Source organism: Rhineura floridana, chromosome 12 (assembly GCF_030035675.1).
Source record: "Rhineura floridana isolate rRhiFlo1 chromosome 12, rRhiFlo1.hap2, whole genome shotgun sequence".
Taxonomy (NCBI): domain Eukaryota; kingdom Metazoa; phylum Chordata; class Lepidosauria; order Squamata; family Rhineuridae; genus Rhineura; species Rhineura floridana.
In genome coordinates this window covers 564,098-589,950 of record NC_084491.1, presented here as the reverse complement: position 1 = coordinate 589,950, position 25,853 = coordinate 564,098, and the positions used below count along the sequence as shown (strand labels likewise).

Below are 25,853 nucleotides of genomic sequence, written 5' to 3'. Positions count from 1 at the left end.
GATGGGGACTCCATGGGAGCAGCCGGGCTGGGCTGGGCAGGCTCTTTGTGGAAGACGGTGGCAAAAACAGGCTTCTCCTGGTGGTTTCCCAGGCCCATCCATTTCTCTCGGGGCTGCAGACATCCACTGCTGGGCGGGAGAGAGGGACAGGATAAAACCTGATTACCATCCTTGTGGAGGGCGAGACGTACCCCTTGAGGAAGCGGAAGCCGTGGGCACACACCAGGAGGTTCCCGTGGGAGTCCACCTTCAGCAAAGTCCCGTACATGGCGTCAAAGACCAGGCCCCTGAGGAAGGGAAGGAGGTCACTGAGTGTGCCGGGGGCTCTCTTTCCCCCTTCCCCCCATCTCCATGGGGCCTGTCGGACTCCTGGGCTCTGTCCAGGGCCGAAGGTATCGCTGCTGCCTGGCCAGCAGGCCCTCCCTTACCTGGTGGGGAAAGTGGGGTCATACTTGTACTCCAGGATCTCGTGCGGGTAGCCGATGGACACCAGCCGGTCCAGCAGCAGCTCAAAGGCCAGCTCTTCGTAGTCGGGCGACTTGTACACTGCAGAGGCAAAGAGCAGAGTTGGTGCCTGTTCTGGACAATGGCATCTGGACACACTTGTGTTGCCCAAGAAGCAAAACACAGTCAGGAAATCTTTGGCCCCGTCTATCAAATACTGTTGGAATAACTCTTCTGTAACATGAAATCATTAATAAGAATTCAAATATAATTTCAAAAAACCAAACAAATTGAAATACTTATGCAACATGAGCATGGTACTGGGACTGCAGACTCATGTCCGTGGGAGCTCACAAGCAGGACTGGCGTTCCCCTGTTGCTTATCCCCAATATGACACTTTTTTCACCTCCAAAATTGACTCAAAGCAACTTACAAAACAAACATTAAAACCAAGCATAAAAACAAGATTTTAAAGCCATTATGATGCACAGTTGCACTTTTCATGGTCCAGTTTTCTGTTGCAGCAAAGGGAAAATGCATCTGTGCATTTGGTCTGTGTCATCACAGTAGATCCTCTTCATGTTGCTTTAAGCATAATGGTTTGCTTTCACACAAACAAAAACTGATTGGCAAATTATGTTACGTGATTCTGTTATTCATTATCATCACCATATAAGTTAATAAGCCAACAATGACTAACTTTTACGATGTTTGAGATACAAGGGGGTTTTTAGTTCCCAATCTGACTGGTGCCCCCAGTAGTGTAGTGGCAGATTCAGAAATGCAGGGTCCCTTTATGATAATCCCTCCCCCTATTTTTGCTGCTGGGTTGAGAATGAGATCCTTGTTAATGCCTTCTCCCACAAAAATAGACATCCCTAGGAGCCAATCAGCATGAATGGGGAGAGTGTTAGCTACTGAGAAGAATCTTCTCAGTAGCTAACTCACCTCCTTTCACTCTGATTGGCTCCAATCAGCAGAAAAGGACAAGGACGCATGTTGGGAGACTCTTCTCAGGGGCTAACACACTCCCTTTCATGCTAATTGGCTCATATGATTCTGGAGACAGAGGAACTCTGCTGGGACCCTGTTCCCAAAAAAGTAAGGGGTCTAAGACCCCCTGAGACCTGGACAACAACACCCCTGACTGGGAGGGCAGGCTCTTCCACTCTCAAAGAAATGGAGCAAGAGCACCTATTTCACACTGCGCTTATTTCAGACAGCCAAATTCCAATGGACTGGGCTGTGGTTCTCCTTCAGTCACGGAACAGGAGATTCTCTGCTGGATTTTGGAGCCAACTCATTACACAGGCAGCTTGCTTCAGATCTTAAAGCCAGAGCAACCCCACCCCCCGACCTTACTCCAGTTTCCTGAGAAGTCAGAAGGAAAGTTGCTAAGATACCCATTTGGCTCAGAGGGTGGACTGAAGGAGCCACACCTGCCATTTATAGACCATCTCCGGGACCAGGATCTGCAAGGATCTATCTGACTGTTCCTCAAGAGGAGTGATCCACATAAATGAAATGTCCTGCCTATTAACTGCATGCCTCCCTTCAAATGCAGCCCGTGACTCCCAAGGATGCTGCATGTGTGACCTCTTACTTACTTGCTAATGTATAGTCCATATCAAAGCCAAAGCATCTGATCTTCTCCAGTGCCAGACTCCGGTTCACAAAGATCCTGAAAAGGAGAGATGGTGTCAGAAGGTCTCTAAGGACCAGTTCTGCTGCCAGTTTGAGTGGCCCCTCAAAAGGCTGCATTTGGTCTTCAAAGGTCAGCTAGCCTGATCAAGTGGGATTAAATTCTCTTGAAGGTTTTCTACCCAAACCCTCTATTGATATGAAGGGGGGGGGGTCCACACCCTCCCTTCACTACTGGGGTGGGACCTTTTGAAATTGGTCATGCCGAACTGTCTTTCAGTTAATCAAAGCCACACTCGCTCGCTCACCTGTCATTTGGCTGTAGAGAGCCCTGAAATCTGAATGTGAATCCTAGAACCCCTCCCACTTCTGAAGCAGAAAGAAAGGACCAGCCTCTCTCTGGTCAAGAGCACACTGTGAGCACACTGGTCGCCTACAGCAAAGCATCTCTATTGGCCACACCTGGAGGGGGGAAAGGGTTGATCTGCCAATCAGTTGCAAAATCTCTTTGAAGCTGAATTTTTTTAAAAAAAATGCACTCGTGCTGCTCCCACCAGGTTTTACAATAAACGGGTGAGTTTAACTTGCATCATGTACCCCCAAAAGGTGGAGACACACCCTAAGTATAAATGGAAACACACTTACTGTTCTGTCAGTTCTAGCATGGCAGATATTCGCAAATCAACCCTCAAAGGTCCCCCCAAATCAGCTCTGCCGCACTTCATCCATTCAGCCAATCTAAACTATCCCAACAAACCGCTCCAAGTCGGAAGACTCAGTAGCAAAACGTTCATCCATCTATCAAGTTAATTGTCATAGAACTAACCCTCTGGCTTATCCACCCCCTTCCCACCCAGGTTGCAAGAAATATGTTGGTGCCCTGCTAAATTATCTCATTTCAGACTTACTGATGCCCGTGATCATGATGACTTTGGCCCTCCAGATGTTGCTGAATGACAGTTCTCATCATCCCTAGCCACCGGCGATGCTTGCTGGGGCTGATGGGAGTTGCAATTCAGCAACATCTAGAGGGCCATAGGTTCCCCATATGTGCTGTAGACATTGCTGTGAGCCTAACACCAATGCAGGTGACATGTTTAGGGAGGGGGTCCTAAAGTTTGTCAGGATGAGGCAGTTGGGATAACAGCACTTCCAGGTGACCTCTTTATTGAGCATTGATACTGTTTGCAGGGAAGTTAGACAATGATAGCTATTTATTGAGCATTAATTCCAGTTTGTGCAGAAGTTAGACATCAACATTGCATCAGCTTATTAGCATACTTATTAGCCCACACTTTCCTTATCACAAAAAGTCTGATCTTTTGGAGAAGTAGGTTTGTTGCGCAAGACCTCCAAATCAACTTTAACTGCAGAACCTGAGTCTGCTAGTGTGTGATTGAACCCCATTCAAAACCTGCGACAGTCTGGAAGCGCCCTTACCCTTCTCCACTGAACTTGACTTTCCATATTTTAATCCTGAGAGAGAAGATACCTGTTCCTTTGGGACTACTTAAACATCAGGTGCCTTTGATCCAAAACCCTACTTTGGTGGCCTAAAGCAGGGTGGGCAGGAGGTAGATCAGGATCTACTGGTAGATTTGTAGCAGATTGGCAAGGATTTCTGACGCCCCATTGTTTAACAATAGCACCAAAAAAGTGACTTAGGCTGCTGAAATGAAGACAACAAATCAGGAGTTGACTTTTGTGTGAAAGGACAGTGAGATCAGTTCAGTCCTTGCACTGAAAACAAACTGCTAGGTTTTTGAAGCACTTCCTGTCCCTTAATACTAACTATGGTCACTTCTAGAGTGTCACTATTTTCAGGCTACACAATTAAAGCTGATCTGGAGTTCTTGCAAAACAAACCCACTTCCCCAAAAGACTGGGCTTCTTCTTCTGATGAAAGTGGTGGGGAAATGCCCTGGAAAGTATGGGATAGCACTTGGTCCAGGGAATGCTTATCTAATTTGCAGATGATACAAACTTGGGAGAAATAGCTAATACCTTGAAAGACAGAAACAAAATTCAAAGGGATCTTGATAGGCTGGAACATTGGGCTGAAGATAACAGAATGAAATTTAACAGGGATAAGTACAAAGTTCTACACCTGGGAAAAAGAAACCAAATGCACAGTTATAAGATGGGGGATACTTGGCTCAGCAATCCTACATGTGAGAAAGATCTTGGAATTGTTGTTGATCGCAAGCTGAATATGAGCCAACAGTGGGATGTGGCTGCAAAAAGGCATATGCTATTTTAGGCTGCATTAACAGAAGTATAGTTTCCAAATCGCATGAAGTATTAGTTCTCTGTTCAGCACTGGTTAGGCCTCATCTTGAGTACTACGTCCAGTTCTGGACACCACACTTTAAGACGGATACAGATGTGATGTTTCTGTATATTAGTGTATATATGGTAAGTGCTGGTTGTTTAGAGTATACATGGTAAGTAGTGAAAGAGGAGGGGGAGTGAATGGGCAATAGAATGCTTGATGATTGGCTGAGTGTTTAAAATGGCTGACAGTATAAATGAAAGGATGACAGGTAAATCTGGGTGAATGTGAGGTGGTGAATTGTGGAATCTGGGGGGAGAAGAGAAAGAGTGGATTGCTTGGTGGGGTTTGAGAGAGTTGTTTACCAGGAGGGAGGTGGAGTTCGGATTAGTATTGAGTAAAACCATATGCTTATGTGCCTTAAGAAGAAATCCTGTTAATCTTGTTAGCTTTGTTATCTTTAATAAATACTTAATTTGGTTTACCAAAGGCCTGATCCTTGGCTGGGGTTTCACAGACCAGAAGGGAGGGTAAGGTAATGACCAAGGCTGAAGGGGAACTGTAACAAATGGTGGCAGCGGTGAAGAGAATAACAATACCAGTATTCAGAGTCTCTGGGAATACTAGTATTAGGACGTTACTGGTGGTTGCCTAGCAGGGGGATCTGTTGAGATCTGTGCTAGAGCGGGGAGAGAAACCATAAGAGAGTGCGGTCCGGACTGGTGGAGTCCCTGGTGGTGCCTAGAGACAGGCAGTAACCACGAGCAGGTAGGAACCTGACAGGGAGAGCCAGGGAAGGACGCATCACAACAGACAAACTGGAACAGGTTCAGAGGAGGGCAACAAGGATGATCAGGGGACTGGAAACAAAGCCCTGTGAGGAGAGACTGAAAGAACTGAGCATGTTTAGCCTTGAGAAGACAAGACTGAGGGGGGATATGACAGCACTCTTCAAGAGCTTGAAAGGCTGTCACACAGAGGAGGGCCAAGATCTCTTCTTAATCGTCACAGAGTGCAGGACACAGAATAATGGGCTCAAGTTACAGGAAACCAGATTTTGGCCGAGCATCAGGAAAAGCTTCCTAACTATTAGAGTGGAATGACAATCGAACCAATGGCCTAGGGAAGGTGGTAGGCTCTCCAACCCTAGAGGCATTCAAGAGGCAGCTGGACAGCCACCTGTCAGAGATGCTTTAAACTTGGATTCCTGCATTGAGCAGGGTGTTGGACTTGATGGCTTTACAGGTCCCTTCCAACTCTATGATTCTATGGTGGATGCAACATCAGCTAATCTCTTCGCAAGCAAATCAGGCTGCTCATTAAACAGATCATCTGGAAGCAGCCTGTCTGTCTTTTGCCCCTGGGTCTGGTTGGTAGAGCTGGGAATCCTAGTAAAAAAGCAAAGTAGATTGACAAGCCTGAAGTCTTCCCACCTCTGGCCAAAGGCTCATCCTGCAATGCTGGAAGACCAGACCCCCATGTGCACTCCCCCCCCCCCAGTAGACCTCTGGGTTAGCGATCTCAAATGCTGGATCAGTATGCCACAGAGAAAGTCACCTACAATCAGTGGGGCATGCCTGGCACCGTCATTTTTCTATGTGGGTCTGAGCAGTGACTCTGCAGGGGAGGGGTCCTTGGCGTCTTCTGCCCTCCCCTGCTGTGCCCCATTTCTCTTCTTCTGCTAGTTCTTCTAGCCTCAGCCAGTAAGAACATAAGAACATAAGAAGAACCCGCTGGATCAGGCCAGTGGCCCATCTAGTCCAGCATCCTGTTCTCACAGTGGCCAACCAGGTGCCTGGGGGAAGCCCGCAAGCAGGACCCGAGTGCAAGAACACTCTCCCCTCCTGAGGCTTCCGGCAACTGGTTTTCAGAAGCATGCTGCCTCTGACTAGGGTGGCAGAGCACAGCCATCATGGCTAGTAGCCATTGATAGCCCTGTCCTCCGTGAATTTGTCTAATCTTCTTTTAAAGCCATCCAAGCTGGTGGCCATTACTGCATCTTGTGGGAGCAAATTCCATAGTTTAACTATGCGCTGAGTAAAGAAGTACTTCCTTTTGTCAGTCCTGAATCTTCCAACATTCAGCTTCTTTGAATGTCCACGAGTTCTAGTATTATGAGAGAGGGAGAAGAACTTTTCTCTATCCACTTTCTCAATGCCATGCATAATTTTATACACTTCTATCATGTCTCCTCTGACCCGCCTTTTCTCTAAACTAAAAAGCCCCAAATGCTGCAACCTTTCCTCGTAAGGGAGTCGCTCCATCCCCTTGATCATTCTGGTTGCCCTCTTCTGAACCTTTTCCAACTCTATAATATCCTTTTTGAGATGAGGCGACCAGAACTGTACACAGTATTCCAAATGTGGCCGCACCATAGATTTATACAACGGCATTATGATATCGGCTGTTTTATTTTCAATACCTTTCCTAATTATCGCTAGCATGGAATTTGCCTTTTTCACAGCTGCCGCACACTGGGTCGACATTTTCATCATGCTGTCCACTACAACCCCGAGGTCTCTCTCCTGGTCGGTCACCGCCAGTTCAGACCCCATGAGCATATATGTGAAATTAAGATTTTTTGCTCCAATATGCATAATTTTACACTTGTTTATATTGAATTGCATTTGCCATTTTTCTGCCCATTCACTCAGTTTGGAGAGGTCTTTTTGGAGCTCTTCGCAATCCCTTTTTGTTTTAACAACCCTGAACAATTTAGTGTCATCAGCAAACTTGGCCACTTCACTGCTCACTCCTAATTCTAGGTCATTAACGAACAAGTTGAAAAGTACAGGTCCCAATACCGATCCTTGAGGGACTCCACTTTCTACAGCCCTCCATTGGGAGAACTGTCCGTTTATTCCTACTCTCTGCTTTCTGCTTCTTAACCAATTCCTTATCCACAAGAGGACCTCTCCTCTTATTCCATGACTGCTAAGCTTCCTCAGAAGTCTTTGGTGAGGTACCTTGTCAAACGCTTTTTGAAAGTCTAAGTACACTATGTCCACTGGATCACCTCTATCTATATGCTTGTTGACACTCTCAAAGAATTCTAATAGGTTACTGAGACAGGACTTTCCCTTGCAGAAGCCATGCTGGCTCTGCTTCAGCAAGGCTTGTTCTTCTATGTGCTTAGTTAATCTAGCTTTAATAATACTTTCTACCAGTTTTCCAGGGACAGAAGTTAAGCTAACTGGCCTGTAATTTCCGGGATCCCCTCTGGATCCCTTTTTGAAGATTGGCGTTACATTTGCCACTTTCCAGTCCTCAGGCACGGAGGAGGACCCAAGGGACAAGTTACATATTTTAGTTAGCAGATCAGCAATTTCACCTTTGAGTTCTTTGAGAACTCTCGGGTGGATGCCATCCGGGCCCGGTGATTTGTCAGTTTTTATATTGTCCATTAAGCCTAGAACTTCCTCTCTCGTTACCACTATTTGTCTCAGTTCCTCAGAATCCCTTCCTGCAAATGTTAGTTCAGGTTCAGGGATCTGCCCTATATCTTCCACTGTGAAGACAGATGCAAAGAATTCATTTAGCTTCTCTGCAATCTCCTTATCGTTCTTTAGTACACCTTTGACTCCCTTATCATCCAAGGGTCCAATCGCCTCCCTAGATGGTCTCCTGCTTTGAATATATTTATAGAATTTGTTGTTGTTGGTTTTTATGTTCTTAGCAATGTGCTCCTCAAATTTTTTTTAGCATCCCTTATTGTCTTCTTGCATTTCTTTTGTCAGAGTTTGTGTTCCTTTTTATTTTCTTCATTCGGACAAACTTCCATTTTCTGAAGGAAGACTTTTTGCCTCTAAGAGCTTCCTTGACTTTGCTCGTTAACCATGCTGGCATCTTCTTGGCCCTGGTGGTACCTTTTCTGATGTGTGGTATGCACTCCAGTTGAGCTTCTAATATAGTGTTTTTAAACAACTTCCAAGCATTTTCGAGTGATGTGACCCTCTGGACTTTGTTTTTCAGCTTTCTTTTTACCAATCCCCTCATTTTTGTGAAGTTTCCTCTTTTGAAGTCAAATGTGACCGTGTTGGATTTTCTTGGCAATTGGCCAGTTACATGTATGTTTAATTTAATAGCACTGTGGTCACTGCTCCCAATCGGTTCAACAACACTTACATCTCACACCAGGTCCCAGTCCCCACTGAGGATTAAGTCCAGGGTTGCCGTCCCTCTGGTCGGTTCCATGACCAACTGGTCTAGGGAATAGTCATTTAGAATATCTAGAAACTTTGCTTCTTTGTCATGACTGGAACACATATGCAGCCAGTCTATGTCCGGGTAGTTGAAGTCACCCATTACTACCACATTTCCTAGTTTGGATGCTTCCTCAATTTCATATCTCATCTCAAGGTCTCCCTGAGCATTTTGATCAGGGGGACGATAGACCGTTCCCAGTATTAAGTCCCTCCTGGGGCATGGTATCACCACCCACAACAATTCTGTGGAGGAGTCTGCCTCTTTTGGGGTTTCGAGCTTGCTGGATTCAATGCCTTCTTTCACATATAGAGCGACTCCGCCACCAATATGTCCTTCCCTGTCCTTCCGATATAGTTTATATCCAGGGACAACCGTATCCCACTGGTTTTCTCCATTCCACCAGGTCTCCGTTATGCTCACTATATCAATGCTCTCCTCTAAGACCAAGCACTCCAGTTCTCCCATCTTGGTTCGGAGGCTCCTAGCATTAGCGTACAGGCACTTATAAGCAGTGTCTCTCTTCAAGTGTCTTTGGCACTTGTGGTTTGGCCTGTGGTAATTTTGCTCTTCTGAATTTATATCCTGCGCCCCTGCTCTCACAATGCCTACTTCTAGGCCTACCCCTTTTAAAATTTCATCATTTCTTTGGTTTTTATCCCAGGGGGGAGGTTTATTCCGAACCGGACCTTTCTCAGCTCCTGTCGGGTTTCCCCCCTCAGTCAGTTTAAAAGCTGCTCTGCTACCTTTTTAATTTTAAGTGCCAGCAGTCTGGTTCCATTCTGGTTCAAGTGGAGCCCGTCCCTTTTGTACAGGCCCGGCTTGTCCCAAAATGTTCCCCAGTGCCTAACAAATCCAAACCCTTCCACCCGACACCATCCTCTCATCCACGCATTGAGACTGCGAAGCTGGGCCTGTCTGGCTGGTCCTGCGCGTGGAACTGGTAGCATTTCAGAGAAAGCCACCTTGGAGGTCCTGGCTTTCAGCATCCTACCTAGCAACCTAAATTTTGCTTCCAGGAACTCACGGCTGCATTTCCCCATGTCGTTGGTGCCAACGTGCACCACGACCACTGACTCCTCCCCAGCACTGTCTACCAAACTATCTAAACGATGGGCGATATCCGCAACCTTCGCACCAGGCAGGCAAAACACCGTGCGGTCTACACGCCCATCACACACCCCACTGTCTATGTTCCTCATGATCGATGTTCCTAATGTACTTCCTTCTTTTCTCTTACTACCCACACTAACCAGTTCGCTACACAAAAATGTAGTTTTTCATGCTCGTCCTCAGCATGCTGGTTCCAACTGAGATTTATTCTAGATCCTGCGGCCCACAAGGCTGGCCATGCTCACTTGATACATGCTTGAACCCCAACACACACACACCCCACTGAAGCTGTCCATGGTTCTTCCTCCCTGCACCTTCCCCAGCTGAATGAAGGAGGAAGCGGCGATGGCAGTCTTGGTTACATGCCCTCCTGCTACTTCTTTGGGCAGGTACAGATACACACACGCACCACGCCCTTGCCGGAACACCTCCATCTCTTTTTCAAACAGACACACTGCGGAGTAATGCAGAATCAATCTGCAATGAGCTTTTATTTTCAGAATGAATCCAGTTTCTCAAGAAGCACGTTTCAGGGGCAAATGATATGTGCCAGATCTAGATTGTGTGTGTACGCAAGTCTCCCTTGATTCTAGAACAAAATGTCTGCCTACTTCTTCCGACAGCCCTTGGCTTTAATTTTCTTTTGCTCTAACAGATGGATAGTGTAGAGAGGGAGGTAATCTGGGCCACCTCTTCTCATTTGATTGTTTCTGTGGGCAGAGACACACTTGCAGTTGTGCTAGCTTCAGCGCTTCACCACCTCTGTTTTCTAGACGCTAAGTTAAACTCCGTCCCTTTTGACTCCAGTCCAAAACCTGCAGTGCATTTCTCCATGCCATCAGCTTGAGGCTGAAGTCAGGTCAACTTGTTGCCACTCTGTGGTGTGTCCGATGAAAATGCTTTGCTGTAGGTTGGGCAGAGGCAGTGACTGGCCCAGCGCTTTGGTCTGAGATCCCTATCGGGGAAGGGAGGTGTGTCCAGCCAGGGACAAGCACGGTTTAAACCAAAGCCAGAGAAAAGGGTAGTGTGTCTGATGCCAATCTTTGCTAAGACAAAGCTAATGGATGAAAAATATATATCTATTTAAAAATCCAGCCAATCTTCCCAGTAGACACCTTCCACCTTGTCCCCTTTCTTCAGGTTTCCATTTGTCAATACACAGATTTTACCCACATGCACATTCATCCTGAGTATTAACTGCTGGGGGAGGGAAAGAAGGGGAGTACTGTGCATTATCATTGTGCCAGGGCAAGCTGTGTCGCCAACAGGTTGCCCATTACAGGGATTCATTAGCTATGAAATGCACCCTTCCCTGTTCCACCCCATGTGAATCTAATATTCACTAAAAGCTTTCTCAGTGACAGATCTGAGATCCAGCCTAGCTTACAAAGATGGCTTTAATGCATAGTTCAGCCCATATGCCCTAGGATCTGTCACACACACACACACACCGCACAAGGACAGGCAGGCTTCAACCCCGCCCACAGCCTCTGACGGAATGATGATCCCAGCGGGCTCTACTACAGGCATCCCAGGCATTTTCTATTACGTTTTATGATCCTAAGAATCATTACTGGGACTCTGCAGTTACCAACTGTCGCTTTGCAAATGCACGTACACAAATGCCCTGCGGAAGAGGAGGAAATGGGCTCCTGGAGCTGCTTTCCAGAGGCTGTAGAAATGGGCTGCTTCTTGCGCTCAGGAGGAGGCCAAGGGCTGCATCAACATTTCATTCTGCAGGGGGAGTCTCCTCCCTTCCAGCCAGTGAGAACACAGACTGGGATTCACAGGCTGGAGGGCAGGAACTACACACAGCTGCCAGGATCTGCATATGACTCTCCCAGCTCAGCCAGCCAGCTCTCACGGTCCAAGCAGGAACGCCAGGCCTTGGGGCAGCCCCTTCTTAGTACTCAAAAGGGCTTCCTGCTAACTCAGCAGATCCAGCCCAAGCGGAAGGAGAGGACAAGGAGGTTTCCAGTAGGGCAGTGGCCCTCTGTCCTCCAATCCACACAGCACCGCTACACAGGGGCAGCCTGACACACACATACACACCAGTGTGGCTGCAGAACGACAGACATCTCCAAATGGAAAAGGTCTCTGCTGATCCCAATACTTGCCAGCACGCAATAAATCTCAGGCACGTTTGTTTATGATTAGGTGGTGTTGCGCCTTATAGGTAAAGTCACAAGATGAACCTCCTACCAAGTGAACGCAACTGGAAGCTACCTTGGGGGAAAGTGACAGTGTATATCTTGGAATTCATGACAGGAAGGGATGTGAAACCTAAGTGTGGCCAGATGTATCTCCCATACTTTAGAAATGACGATTTGAAAGAGCTGAGAGAAAAGTTGGGGAGGATCCCATGGCTATATCCCACCCTTCCTCCCAAATGAGCCCAGGTGTCAAGTTCAAGAGAGATGGGAGATTCTGAAAAGTGGAATGTTGAAGGCCAATTGCAAACTACTCCAATGAGAAGGAAAACTAGGAGGCACCTGTTCTGGCTGCATCAGGAGGTCTCTCAGGAGTCTTAGAAATAACATGCACAAGAGATGCAAGGAGGAACATAGGATGAAGACAGCAGAGTAGTCCAGGCCTATAAGGATGGTGCCAGGAAGTCAAAGGCCCAGAATGAGTTGGGACTGTTGAGGGATGGAAAATACAACTGGAAGGGGTTCTTTGACTACTTTTGGAGCAAGAAGATAAAGGGACAGGTCCTCTGCTTGGCGAAGTAAGGGAAGCATTAACAGCTGGCAGAGAGAAAGAGGCAGAAATACTCCGTAGGATATAATTGGGAGGGATGGCCAACACCACAGAAGACGGCAACAAGATGAAGGCATCCGTGTCAACTCTTGCATGTAGCTGCAAAAATCGCAGGGACAAGTTGGGGATGGGGGGGGAACTACTGGGAGGAAGGGTGGGCTATAAATATTATCATCATCATCAACAACAACAACAACAACAGCACGTGAAAAGAGTCTAGGCGCCTTAGTTAACCCCAGGCTGAACATGAGCTATGAGTGCAAACTTAGTTAGGGGGCAGCAACAGAGGCAGAGGGTCCAGATCACAGGAAGGAAAAGTTCCACTCAATGCCAGAGGTGCTTGCCCAGTGCTGCTGCAGCCTACCAGAAGGGGCAAGGAAGCAGCGAGGTTGGCGTGGTGTGGGCACACACAGACTGGCTCCCCACCACCTCCCATCTCCCACCACCCATCTGCAAGAAGCTGGACCTGCAGTCACGTGTCCTGCCAGGGAAGCCACTTCTGCTGCTGCCACCTCTGAGAGAATGACCAAGTGAATTGTGTTCCAAGGAGAGCAAGCAGGATGGTGAGGGAGCTGGAAGCTGTCTCCTGCAATGGACAGCTGAAAGAACTGTGCTCTGCAGGCAAGGGCCTCCTGCGGATGCCATCTCATCAGGAGGCCCATTCCAAACAACATAGGAAGTGGACCTTTACTGTAGTGGCAGACTCCTTGGGATTTCCTCCCCTTAAATATTAGACAGGCACCATCTCTCTTATCTTTTTGGCATTTTTAAAGATGTTTTGTTTTAATATATTTTGAAGTCTTTTGTTTTTAACATGTTTTAGAAAGTTTTTAGTGTTTTTGTTTGCTGCCCTGGGCTCCTTCTAGGAGGAAGGGTGGGATATAGATTTAATAAATAAATAAGGTGAAGGGGTCTTCAAATATCTGAAGGGATGCCATGCAGAAGAAGGAGAAGATGTGTCATTCTTCCACCAGAGGGCAGGACAAAACATCTGAAGAAACTAAGAGCTGTTGAACCAATGGAAGCAGGCAGTAGCACAGTGGCAAATTCAAAAGTGCAGGGTCCTTTCATGATAGTCAAACCCCCTTCTAATATTATACAACCTTCTAAGATGACAGGCTTGAATACTGCTTTCTGCTTCTCTGACACAGTCACCATTTGATTATCCTTCCTCACCAAGATATATTGCTTGAATTACAGAATTCAGTGTCTACATGATTTCCTGCTGCTATCCAACTGCTTGTTGATGTAGATGGGATGCTATCATCAGGATTCACTATGTCTTCTGCAGTTACAGTCATTCAGACCATGGTATTTCCAATCTCTATGTATGGATATGAAAGTTGGACAGTGAAAAAAGCAGGTAAGAGAAAAATCAACTCCTTTGAAATGTGGTGTTGGAGGAGAGCTTTGTGGATACCGTGGACTGCGAAAAAGGCAAATAATTGGGTGTTAGAACAAATGAAACCAGAACTATCACTAGAAGCTAAAATGATGAAACTGAGGTTATCATACTTTGGACATGATTCATTAGAAAAGATAATAATGCTGGGAAAAACAGAAGGGAGTAGAAAAAGAGGAAGGCCAGACAACAGATGGATTGATTCCATAAAGGAAGCCACAAACCTGAACTTACAAGATCTGAACAGGGTGGTTCATGACAGATGCTCTTGGAGGTCTGTGAGGCGTCCTTCCCTGGCTCTCCCTGTCAGGTTCCTACCTGCTCGTGGTTATTGCCTGTCTCTAGGCACCACCAGGGACTCCACCAGTCCGGACCGTTCTCTCTTATGATTTCTCTCCCCGCTCTAGCACAGATCTCAACAGATCCCCCTGCTAGGCAACCACCAGTAACGTCCCAATACTAGTATTCCCAGAGACTCTGAATACTGGTATTGTTATTCTCTTCACCGCTGCCACCATTTGTTACAGTTCCCCTTCAGCCTTGGTCATTACCTTACCCTCCCTTCTGGTCTGTGAAACCCCAGCCAAGGATCAGGCCTTTGGTAAACCAAATTAAGTATTTATTAAAGATAACAAAGCTAACAAGATTAACAAGATTTCTTCTTAAGGCACATAAGCATATGGTTTTACTCAATACTAATCCGAACTCCACCTCCCTCCTGGTAAACAACTCTCTAAACCCCACCAAGCAATCCACTCTTTCTCTTCTCCCCCCAGATTCCACAATTCACCACCTCACATTCACCCAGATTTACCTGTCATCCTTTCATTTATACTGTCAGCCATTTTAAACACTCAGCCAATCATCAAGCATTCTATTGCCCATTCACTCCCCCTCCTCTTTCACTACTTACCATGTATACTCTAAAACAACAACACTTACCATATATACATTAATATAGGAACATCACAAGGTCACTGATTCATAGGGTCACCATAAGCCGCAGTCGACTTGGAGGCACATAACAACACTCTCCACAAATTATCTTGGTTTTTTGGAGTACGAATGAAGGCTGGCTTGCAATTGACACTCATTGGGACCCTTCTCAGTGGTTAACACACTCCCCTTTCATTCTGATTGGCTTGTAGGACTCTGAAGACATAGGGGATCCCCTGGGACCCTGAACGACTATGCTCCCTGGAGCAGACATGAAGTGGAGCTACAAAGCAGAGGCTGCTGAGCACCTCTCTGTCATGGTTGCTGTAGATCAACGGGGGGGGGGGCTTCTGTGTAGTTCACTGCCCCAAGAAGTGTGGGGGAGTGGCTCAGGAAAGGGCCTTCTCTGTGGCAGCCCCTCCCCACAGAGCTGCATCTGGCAACTTAACTGTACAGCTTCCATCATATGCTGAAGACACACCAATTCACCATGGCCTTTAACACTCAGGACCCTCTCTAGTTGTGAGCGCAATTGTTTTAAACTGTTTTTAATATTGTGTTTTATATCGTGGTGACTGCCATGGGCCCTCTGGTTGCAGGGTGGGAGATGACGAAGACAATAACAACAACAAGAAGAATTATTATAATAATAATAAAGAAAGAAGAAAGTCCTGCACTGAGCAGGGAGTGGGACGCAATGACCTCCAAGCTCCTGTCCAATTCTGCCTCCAAGATTCTTTTGGCTGTGCCCAGATCACCTGCCGCAGAGCTCCTCTCTACCTGAAAACTCCTTGTCATCCTCCACAGGACTCTCCGCTGTACCTGACAAGCAAACCTCATGCCAGCTTTCCATCCCAAAGCGCCTCCACACTACAACAGCAGCCGGAGACATGTTTTTCTGGCACAAAGAACTCAGATCCCTGTTTCCGGAGCCTGTTTCTTCCCCCTGGAAACTTCAAAGCCAGCCATGTGTCAGTCTTAATCCTGTTTGTGTAGGACCACATATTCCAGTGCTGAGGGCAATCCTCACATTGCATCTGCCTGCCTGTGAAAGATGAAGTGTTGTACCTTGGGGAATGTAAAGGCCATATTGCCTTGTTAATCAAGGACTGGAGTTAGCTGAAACCAAGTGAGGAGGTGAGTTTTATCTTGATTTGGATAATGTAATTCTGATTATTTGTTTATTTATTATGCAAAGCATTCATATACCCCTTTTCATGTGGACCTCACAAAGCAGTTTACATGATTTATTTATAAATATGTATATACCACTATTCATTAAAAAAAGAAAAAATCAACAGTTTACAACATATACAAACACACAACAAAACCATATAATTTTTTTTAATTGTGTTTTAAAAATTTTTTTGTGTTTTAAAATTTGTATATTTGATTTTATTGTTTTTAATTGCTGTCAACCGCCCAGAAAGCTTCGGCTATGGGGCGGTATATAAATGTAATAAATAAATAAATAAATATAAAAATTTAAAATAAAAAATCAATCAACTCATTACTGCAGAAATATACTGTCTCCAATGCCGGCATAAGCCTGGGGACAAAGGCGAGTTTTCAGCAGGCATTTAAAAGTCAGAACGCAAGATGCTGGCCAGATCTGTATTGGTGGAACATTCCACAGGACTGGGCTGGTGAAGCTGAAGGCTCAGTTTCTTGTTCTTAGATGAGTCTCACCGACTCGGGGAATGATCAATGATATCCCAGCAAATGGTATTACAGCAGCTCAGTGATGGATCTGGGATATAAGGGTTTAGGTGGTCCCTAAGGTACCCTGGACCCAAGTTGTTCAGGGCTTTGTAAATTAACGCAAGGACCTTGAACCTGACTCAGTAGTGGACAGGCAGCCAGTGCAGATGTTTTAAGAATGGTGTCACATGTTGTTGGCCATGTGTCCACATTAGCATTCTGGCTGCTGCATTTTGCACCAGCTTCTGAACCAGGCCCAAGGTCAGCCCCCTATTGTGTGATATTCTGTTGCTGCTATCAATAAAATTATGTAGGTTCACCTTTTTGAATCTTGCCTTGGAGCCAGGATCCTCAGGTGACCCACAGATTATTCTCCCCAGAGGGTGCCTTTCACAGGAATGCAAGGCTTCCAAGGAAGGCACACTCTCAAGGCTACTGTCTGGGTTCTCTGAGGGATGCTCTGCAGGTCACTTGCCAGCCTCTGTAACCAAAAGGAGGAGCAAGCAGTGGCCCTTGGTCTCCAGTTGGAATCGTGTGAAGGGCACTTGGCTTCTGCCATGGCCAAACTTAGGCAATACTGAACGCAGAGGATGGTGGCTCACTCAGAAAAGGTTGCATCCTATGAGGCACTTCCATTCTGTCACTATGTTGGGGTGGAATCATTCACATACCAGCAAATTCAAGATGCACAGTTAAAGCTGATTTCAATCTCATGTGCAACAAACCCACTTCCCCAAAAGATCAGACTTTTTTTTACAATAAGGAAAATGATGGAGAAATGTACTGGAGAGGGAGAAGAACACTTGCTTTGATACATCATCATCTAATCTCCCTGCAAAACAAATCAAAATGTATGCTAATTAAATGGCAAACATCCTCTAATCTCCCTGCAAAGAAATCAGGGTGAATGCTCAATAAACAGTTCATCTGGAAGCACCCATGATCTGTTCAGACACTGTGGTGCTGCAGGTGGCTGAGCTGATGTTTCCAAGTGGGGCCAAGATCATTTTCTTGAATGGAAAAAGCCCATTCATCAGCATTCACCTTGGTGAGAGCATTCACTGCAGCCATTTGGATTCTGCCTCCTCTGTTCTTTTGAGGCTATGATTTTTCTCTCCCTTCATAAACTGAAACCATCCATGTCTTTGGGGCCTTTCTGCTATCACCATAAGGTCTAGAAAGAGGTGCTCCTTATTAACAAAAGAAACAAAAGCCCAAGGAAATCTCACAGTCTCATCATTTCACAGGCACTTCCAGGCTCTGTGCCCAATAAACACATCCCACCATACAGATTCTGGGAGGCTGCCTCTATGGAGATGCAGGCACTTCGCGCCCCCAGCCAAATCCCAGTCCTACAGGCTGACAGAAAGCCCCGTCACTAGCCATAACGTGCTCTTGAGCAGCAGCCCCTGGGAGTCAGTGCTTTGTCCTCTCCACATGCACAGCACTGTTCTGCCCAAGGCCTCCCCATCTCTGACCCAGTGGGGTGCTGGCAGCTGGCTCTGAGGACCCCAGCAAAGACCTGCAGAAAGGCCTTGAGCTGAGGAAGTGTCCTAACCTCAGACCAGAGGCCGTGCGTCAGAGCATTTCATCAGTGCCTGAAATCCTCTGGAACGGGCTGGTGCTTTACTTTGGTGACCAGCATTGAACACTGTCCTATGGCCACTTTCCCAACTTCAGGCTGGTGTGACGGCCTCCCACAGCCAGGCAGTGTCCATGCAGGAACATGAACCTCCCTCCTCTCCCACCAGTGTTTGGCTGGGCCCAAATGGCAGCAGATGCCAGATGGGAGGCGTGTTTCCAGGAGCCGCCCCGGTAGGCTCAGCAGAGGAGAGGCGGCGCCAGCAAAAAGAGAAGGCCGTGTTTGCTTTTAGCAGCTGCCAACAGCGCTGGCTCCTGATGACGGCACTGTGTTGCATGCTGCCTCCAGAACTGACCCTGGAATTTGCGTTGCTCACATTTGCAAGTGCGACCTGCAATTGAAGGTCACTGACATCTCCTCACCTTCTAACAGGGCTCAGGAGCCTATTCGGGATTCCAGTTAGCTGGCTGACTTCCATGGCTACTGATCACGCTCACTCCTCACTGGGCCATTTGGGGGGTTCTTTTCCCCCCCATCAGATTTTTTTAAAATAAACATTTATTTTTACTTTTGCAACCTTCAGCAACTCCTTATGGGCTCCAGCCCTGCCAGCACTGGCCACATGTGCCTCTTTGGAAGAGTGACATCTGACAGAGCCTGTGTGCACAAGTCTCTAAGAAGGCTTTCTCCTGCTGAATCACCTGCATCAAATAGATTTTGGCAAAAGAAACTGCTTCATACCAAGTCAGACCATTGGTCCAGCTAGCTCAGTACTGTCTGCACTGACTGCCAGAATCTCTCAAGGTTTTCAGACGGGGTCTCTCCCAGCCTGACTTGAAGATGCTGGGGACTGAACCTGGGCCTGCACACAAGCAGAAACTCCACCACTGAGCTACAGTCCTCCCCATTTCACTGTTTCCTCATTATGCATAATAATCTCAATACAGTTCAATGAGTTCCTGCTCTAAAGAGTATACTACACAAGAAAGCAATGTGGCTGGATCAGGCCAAAGGGGGTCCATCTAGTCCAGCCATTCTGTTTCCTGATCCTAACTGAGCAGAGCAGAGGGAGTTTCCTCAGCTGGTCCAGAGGAGATACAAGCAAGCCAACTCTCAGAGAGCGAGCGAACAGAGCGAGAGAACAGGGAGAGCTAACAGGAGTTTGGCAGGGGAGGTTGACAGGGGAGGTCCAAGGGGAGGTCCCCCCCAATTTTATTGTCTTGTATGGTGTACCACATACCGGTAGGACTCTTCTGTTTACCCTGAAGGAGGACAGGACAAAGCACAGGCCGTTCCAACACTAGTAGAAAGAAAGAAGCAAAAGGCAGTAGAGACGATGGATGGGAAGGACACTCCAGTGGTGGTGACCTGCAAGGTGTGTGCAGTGTTTGTTTTCTTGCCTGAGAACAGCATGGCACACGTGCAACAAGTGCAAACTAGTGGCGCTGTTGGAAGAAAAAGTGAAGGGCCTGGAATGGTGGGTGGCCACACTGAACAGTATAAGAGAAGATGAAGAGTTCTTAGACAGAACGCTGGAACAGCAGCAGCAAAGAGAAGTACAGGAGGTGGAAGAATAACAGCAAGTTGAAGCAGAAGAGGAGACTGTTGTGGAGAGCAGCAACAACAAAGTGGAAGAAACTCCACGGAAAAGGGTGACAGTTAGGAGCAGAACAGCGAGAAGACACCCTTCACCGGTGGAACTCTGGAAGCTCTTGCAGGCACTTGAGGATGAGACTGAAGACAGCCTGCAGGGGAGGAATTACAGGAGACCCCATGCGACAGCGAGCAAACTCAGCCAAGCAGAGGCAATGAAACCACACCCCACAACAAGAACAGAAGAGTAGTAGTGGTGGGAGACTCCCTACTGCGTGGAACTGAAACCCAAGTATGCCGAGAAGATCCATGCATTCACCAGATATGCTGCCTCCCTGGAGGACGGATTAGAGATGTGACAGAAGGGTTGCCATCGCTCATAAAGCCCACTGACATGTATCACATCTGTGTGGGAACGAATTATACTGCCAAGTGGAGTTACGAAGAAATCACATCAGACTTTGAAGCTCTGGGAAGGAAACTCAAGGACATTGGGGCCCAGATAGTTTTCTTGTCCATCCCTCTGGTACTGCGTAGGAGTTTCTAAAAGAGGAAATTCTAAAGGCGCACTGGCAAACAATTCTGTTAAGGAAAAAAGACAGCAGATGGCAAGACAGCAGAAGAAGCCAATGTAGCTTCATAGAAAGCTTGGAGATGGCATGAAAACAAAAAAAGACACATACAGGAAGTGGAAGGAAGGCCAGGCCACAAAGGAAGAGTACAGGCAGGTAGCATGGAATTGCAGGGATGGCATCAGGAAGGCTAAAGCTGAGAATGCGCTGAGGTTAGCGAGAGATGCCAAAAGCAACAAAAAAGCTTTCTTTAGGTACATCCATAGTAAAAGGCAGAGAAAAGAAATGGTGTTTCAGCTACTAAATGAGGATGGCAAAATGATAACAGATGACACATAAAAGGCAGAACTGCTCAATTCCTACTTTGGCTCAGTCTTCTCCCAAAAGAGGGTCTATGACCCTCCTGGGAAACATGAAGTGGAAGGGGCAAGATTGCAGCTTGAGATTGATAGACAAATGGTCAAGGAATACCTAATCACTTTGAATGAATTCAGATCTGCAGGGCCCGATAAACTGCATCCTAGAGTGCTGAAGGAACTTGCTGAAGAACTCTCGGAACCACTGTCTATTATCTTTCCGAAATCGTGGAGGACTGGTGAAGTGCCGGATGACTGGAGGAGGGCTAATGTCTACCTCCAAAAAGGGCAAAAAGGAAGAATCTGGGAACTACAGACCAGTCAGCCTGACATCAATCCCTGGGATAATTCTGGAGCAGATTATAAAACACTCAATCTGTAAGCACCTTGAAAACAATGCAGCGATTACTAGAAGCCAACATGGATTTATCAAGAACAAATCCTGCCAGACTCATCTCATGTTTTGATCGGGTAACCTCCTTGGCAGACTGTCGGAATGCTGTGGACATAATATATCTCAGCTTCAGCAAAGCTTTTGACAAAGTGCCCCATGATATTCTGATTAGCAAACTAGCTACCTGTGGGCTAGATGCAACAACTATCAGGTCGATCCACAGTTAGCTACAGAACTGTACTCAAAAAGAGCTTATCAATGGTTCCTTCTTAAAGTGGGAGGAGGTAACAAGTGGGGTACCGCAGGGCTCGGTCCGGGCCCCAGTGCTCTTCAACATTTATATTACTGACTTGGATAAGGAGGTGCAGGGAATGCTTATCAAATTTGTAGATGATACAAAATTGGGAGGGATAGCTAATACCCTGGAAAACAGAAACAAAATTCAAAGGGATCTTGATAGGCTAGAACATTGGGCTGAAAACAACAGAATGCCATTTAACACAGGTAAGTGCAAAGTTCTACACCTAGGAAAAAGAAACCAACTGCACAGTTATAAGATGGGGGACACTTGGCTCAGCAATACTACATGTGAGAAGGATCCTGGGATTGTTGTTGATCACAAGCTGAATATGAGCCAACAGCGTGATGTGCCTGCAAAAAAGGCAAATGCTATTTTAGGCTGCATTAACAGAAGTATAGTTTCCAAATCACGTGAAGTATTGGTTCCCCTATGTTCAGCACTTGTTAGGCCTCATCTTGAGTACTGTGTCCAATTCTGGTCACCGCCCTTTAAGAAGGATGCAGACAAACTGGAACAGGTTCAGAGAAGGGCAATGAGAATAATCAGGAGACTAGAAACAAAGCCCTATGAAGACAGACTGAAAGAACTGGGCATGTTTAGCCTTGAGAAGACTGAGGGGAGATATGATAGCAGTCTTTGAGTCCCTGAAAGGTTGTCTCTATTGTCCCAGAGTGCAGGACACAGAATAATGGACTCAAGTTACAGGAAGCCAGATTTTGGCTGAATATCAGGAAAAGCTTCCTAACTGTCAGAGTGATACGACAATGGAACCCATGACCCAGGGAGGTGGTGGGCTCTCCGACACTGGAGGCCTTCAAGAGGCAGCTGGACAGCCACCTGTCAGAGATGCTTTGAACCTGGATTCCTGCGTTGAGCAGAGGGTTGGACTCGATGGCCTTCCATCTCTGCTGTTCTAGGAGTCTATGATAATCTTGTGCAGCCAAAGGTAATCATGCTCAGGTAAGAAACTGGGTGAATGGGGGATGCTGTGGGGGCCATTGTGGGGTGCCTCTGTGCTTCTTGTGCCATTCCTATATTCTATGGCCACTAAACAGTAAATATCTACCACCGCTTCAGCATAATAGGCAGTCTGACGTGCACCCAGGCCAGCCCACTGATGGGATACTGAGATGGGACAGCCAGCAGTGGCGGCTGGTGCCCAGTGGGACCGGCAGGGCAGGAGTGGAGCCAGACAGGCAGGGCCAACTATTTCTAGGTTTGCCCCATCTGTCTCCCCCCTGCTCTGAGAGGGCAAAACAGAGGAGGAGGAGGAGGGAGGAAGGGGACTGCTGGGGCCCCCACCCCTGGACTGGTTGTAAGTGAGGAGGCAGGCAGGGGCTGGCTGAGGATGGTGGGGCAGCGCCCCATTCACCCTAACGGACTGGCCACCATCCACATGCCAGGCAGCCACAGGTGCAGTTGGGAAGCGAGGCAAGCCATGAGCGGACACGCCTCCACTCTGGCCAACAGACTGGGAGTGGAATCAGAAGGAAGCGGGGGATGAGCAGCCACGTCCCCCAGTGCCACGGACCCAGGCCTGAGCCCCCCCCCCCCGGTGCGTGCTGATGAGGCTGAAGTGGACTCCCGGCTCCTCCTCCCTCACTGGCAGTCCTTATGCAAGTGGACTTTGCCGCAGAGGCACCAGGGCGTCTTCAGCACAGAAGGTCTCCCTAGGGAGCTTGACAGCCCCAGTCTGGTGCTTCCATCTGAACTTGAAGGGGAGGGGAGCCTGACCAGGGAAACACCTTCAGTCACACCGAGGAGAGCAGGGGGACGGGCTGGGTTTCAAAGCAGACTGCTGGGAGGTTTGCATGGGGGCAGGCGCTCTGCCACCCAGCTACAGTGGCCCTCTCAGATATTAGAGCAGAAATCAGCCCCAAAGTGTGTTGGAAGTGGGGCAAGAGCAACTCCTGCTTTGTTCTTTTGTTCATGTTCCAGAAGGGAGATAGGGTCTGGGTCCTCCAGATGGATAGGCTTGTTTACCTGTGATGCTCTGACTGACTTCCTTCTGTCGCTAGACTGATATGCTTAGGGAAGCTTATCTGCCTCTCCTCCTTCCGGCCTTTTCTCTCTTCCCTTCTTGGACTGTCCGAGAGAGAGGAGACATCTTTGTCTCTGCTCTCCCTCCTGAGCCATGAGGGCAACTCCCACGTCTGGGCGTTGCGCCTCCAACTTAGTTAATTAGGACTAGGCCTGCCTTTCTATCTACTATATATTTCTATAAATAAAGGAGCTTTTCTTATTTTCTCTTAGGTCCTCCGATAATTCTCTCCTTAGGATACCCCCCTCCACCCAAGTTCATCTGGCAGGAACCAGAGATAGGGCGTTCTCAGTTATCGCCCCTAGACTCTGGAACGCTCTGCCTATAGAGGCACGGTTGACCTCCTCGCTTCCGGCATTCCGTCGCCAGGTTAAGACATTTCTTTTTCGTCTCGCTTTTAATCTGGACTAAGGATTAGGAAATCTTTTACTCCAAGAGATGACCGTCTAACGACTAGGATCATTTTATTGTATAGGGTTTTACTATTTAACTTTGTTTTAATTTAGTATTCATAGTTGTTACGGTTCGTTTTACATTGTATTTTGTCTATGTTTATTACAGTATTGTTCGCCGCTCTGAGCTTCCTGGAAGATAGAGCGGCATAGAAATGTTTTAAATAAATAAATAAATAAATTTTACTGAGTCTTAAGTCTCAGTGATCTCAATGCAGGGTAAAAGCTTGCTCTCTTAGGTAAACACACAGACTGGCACACAGGCAGCTCAGACGGTTGACTCTGGGGCAAGGGCAAGCACGCCACTGCAAGTGGCGTCAAAGAGGTGTTCCTCCTAATAAATGCAAAATGCACCAGCTTTTTCCATGTGTCTCGGGTGTGTGTGTGTGTGTGAGTGGATGATAACTCAAAATCAGCACAGACGGGGGTGTTAACCCTTCTCTCGCTGCTGCCCCCTGCAGGAAGGAGCAGAGCAGGCTGCTGTGCATAGCCCCAGGGAGTGGAAGGAGACCCTCAGCAAGGAGACCGCATGATCCAGCGCCCTGGGCTCCTTCCTGGAGGAAGCGCGGGACAGAAATCTATTAAGCCAACAAATAAGCCGCCGCCGCCACCATCATCAATAACAATGCCCAGCCTTCTGTTTCAGCAGGGGATTTCCCTCGGGATCACCAAAGGGACCCAAGGGCTAAATCGCCCACAGCAGCCTCCCCACCCTCTGCCAGCATCCCCTCCTGGAAACCTCGGGAGGGCTCTAGGTTGGCGAAGGCTGCCCAGCGGCAGCGGGCTTGGTACTCTCCGTCGCAGGCCCGCGTGGCGCGCCAAAGACCTCGGGGAGCCCGAAAGACTCCAGCGGCGCCCGGGCAGCTGCTGCAGCCGGGGAGACGCCGCTGAACTTGCTCCCCGGCCCTGCCCGGCCCCGAGCAGCCGCCAACTTCGCCCACCCTCTGTGCCTGCCAGTTACCAGGTCTCCCGCCAGAGGCGCCACCGGCATTTGCTGAGACCGCGTGCCGGCCTCCCGCCCCGTCGCGAGGAGCTGCCCCAGCCCGGCGCCCGAGCTACAGCCGAAGCCACCAGGCCCGCCCTGCTTCCCCGGCCCTGCCCCGCCTCCAAGGGGGCGAGAGGCGATTGCAGCAGCGCCGTCCTCGAGGGACGCGCCGGGGGAGCCCTGTTCCCCGAGGGGCGCCTCTCCGCCTCGCTCACAGCTCGGGCCTCCTCGGGGCAGGAGGAGCGGCCCTTGGAGACGCCGGGGGCGTCCCCGGCTCCTCGGGAGGCGTGCCATCCGCGGCCATTGGCGACCCCCCCGGCGGGCTTGCGGCCCCTTACCGACGATGGTAGTCCCTCTTGACCGGTGCCCGGGCTTCGCTGTGCCCCAGTTCCTTGGGGTCCTGCTGGGAGCTGGGCTCCATGGCCACGGCAGGCTCTCGGGCGAGACTGCCCATCCTCGGGCTCGCGGGAGGACGGGGCGGCGGCTGCCTGCGCGCTCCCCTTTGCCCGGGAGATAGGCTATCAGCCCTGCCCAGGCGGCGGCTCCCTCCCTCGGCCCCTGCAGAAGCCTCCTCCTCCCCCGGGCCAGCCCCTCGCCTCACCCCGCCAAGCCCGCCAGCCAGGCCCACTGCTCGCGCTGGCCTTGGAGGGCTGCCCCGCTCAGCTCCCCCGGCCGCCAGGCAGCCCCCTCGCCCTTGGCCCCGGGGACTTTGCTCCTCCGGCCCGCCCGGCGGCGTATCTTGGCAGCGGCGACTCTCCCTTCCTTGCGCCCAGCGGCAGAGGCCTCCCTCGCCGGCTCCATCCGAAAAGGTGCCGGGGAGGAGCCCCTTTTGCATAGCTTGTGCAGAACAGTGCTTCAGACTGTTCCGAGAATGACACCGAGCGAGGCGGGGGAGCCTCCGGGCAGCTGACCAGGTTGCCCCGGGGGCGCTGAAGGGGCCCCGAGCGATGAAGGGCTGACCGTGACCCCTTGACGTGCCTCCAGGGCCCGAGCTCTGAATCGCACGTGGTCGACTGGTCGGTCTTCGAGCAGAACTATCGTTGCCGAGCCTTCCTTCCCCCCTTTGGATAGCTGGGGGGGGCGCAGGGGCGGTTGGATTCCTTT

General features: G+C 48.6%; 1 protein-coding gene across 3 annotated transcripts in view; it reads right to left on the bottom strand.

Annotated features, from left to right (window-relative positions):
- Positions 1-25,391, bottom strand: part of LOC133368714 (cytosolic purine 5'-nucleotidase-like) — a 49,947-nt gene extending 24,556 nt beyond the window's left edge. For all 3 annotated transcript variants that reach the window (XM_061593291.1, XM_061593293.1, XM_061593292.1), the window contains exons 1-4: positions 25,088-25,391; positions 2,053-2,126; positions 429-546; positions 192-287 (exon numbers count right to left, since the gene is read on the bottom strand). In XM_061593291.1, the coding sequence (XP_061449275.1) occupies positions 192-287; positions 429-546; positions 2,053-2,126; positions 25,088-25,203 (404 nt within the window). In that variant the 5' untranslated portion in view covers positions 25,204-25,391. The remainder of the gene's footprint in view (positions 1-191; positions 288-428; positions 547-2,052; positions 2,127-25,087) is intronic.
- Between the last annotated feature and the right edge of the window lie 462 nt (positions 25,392-25,853).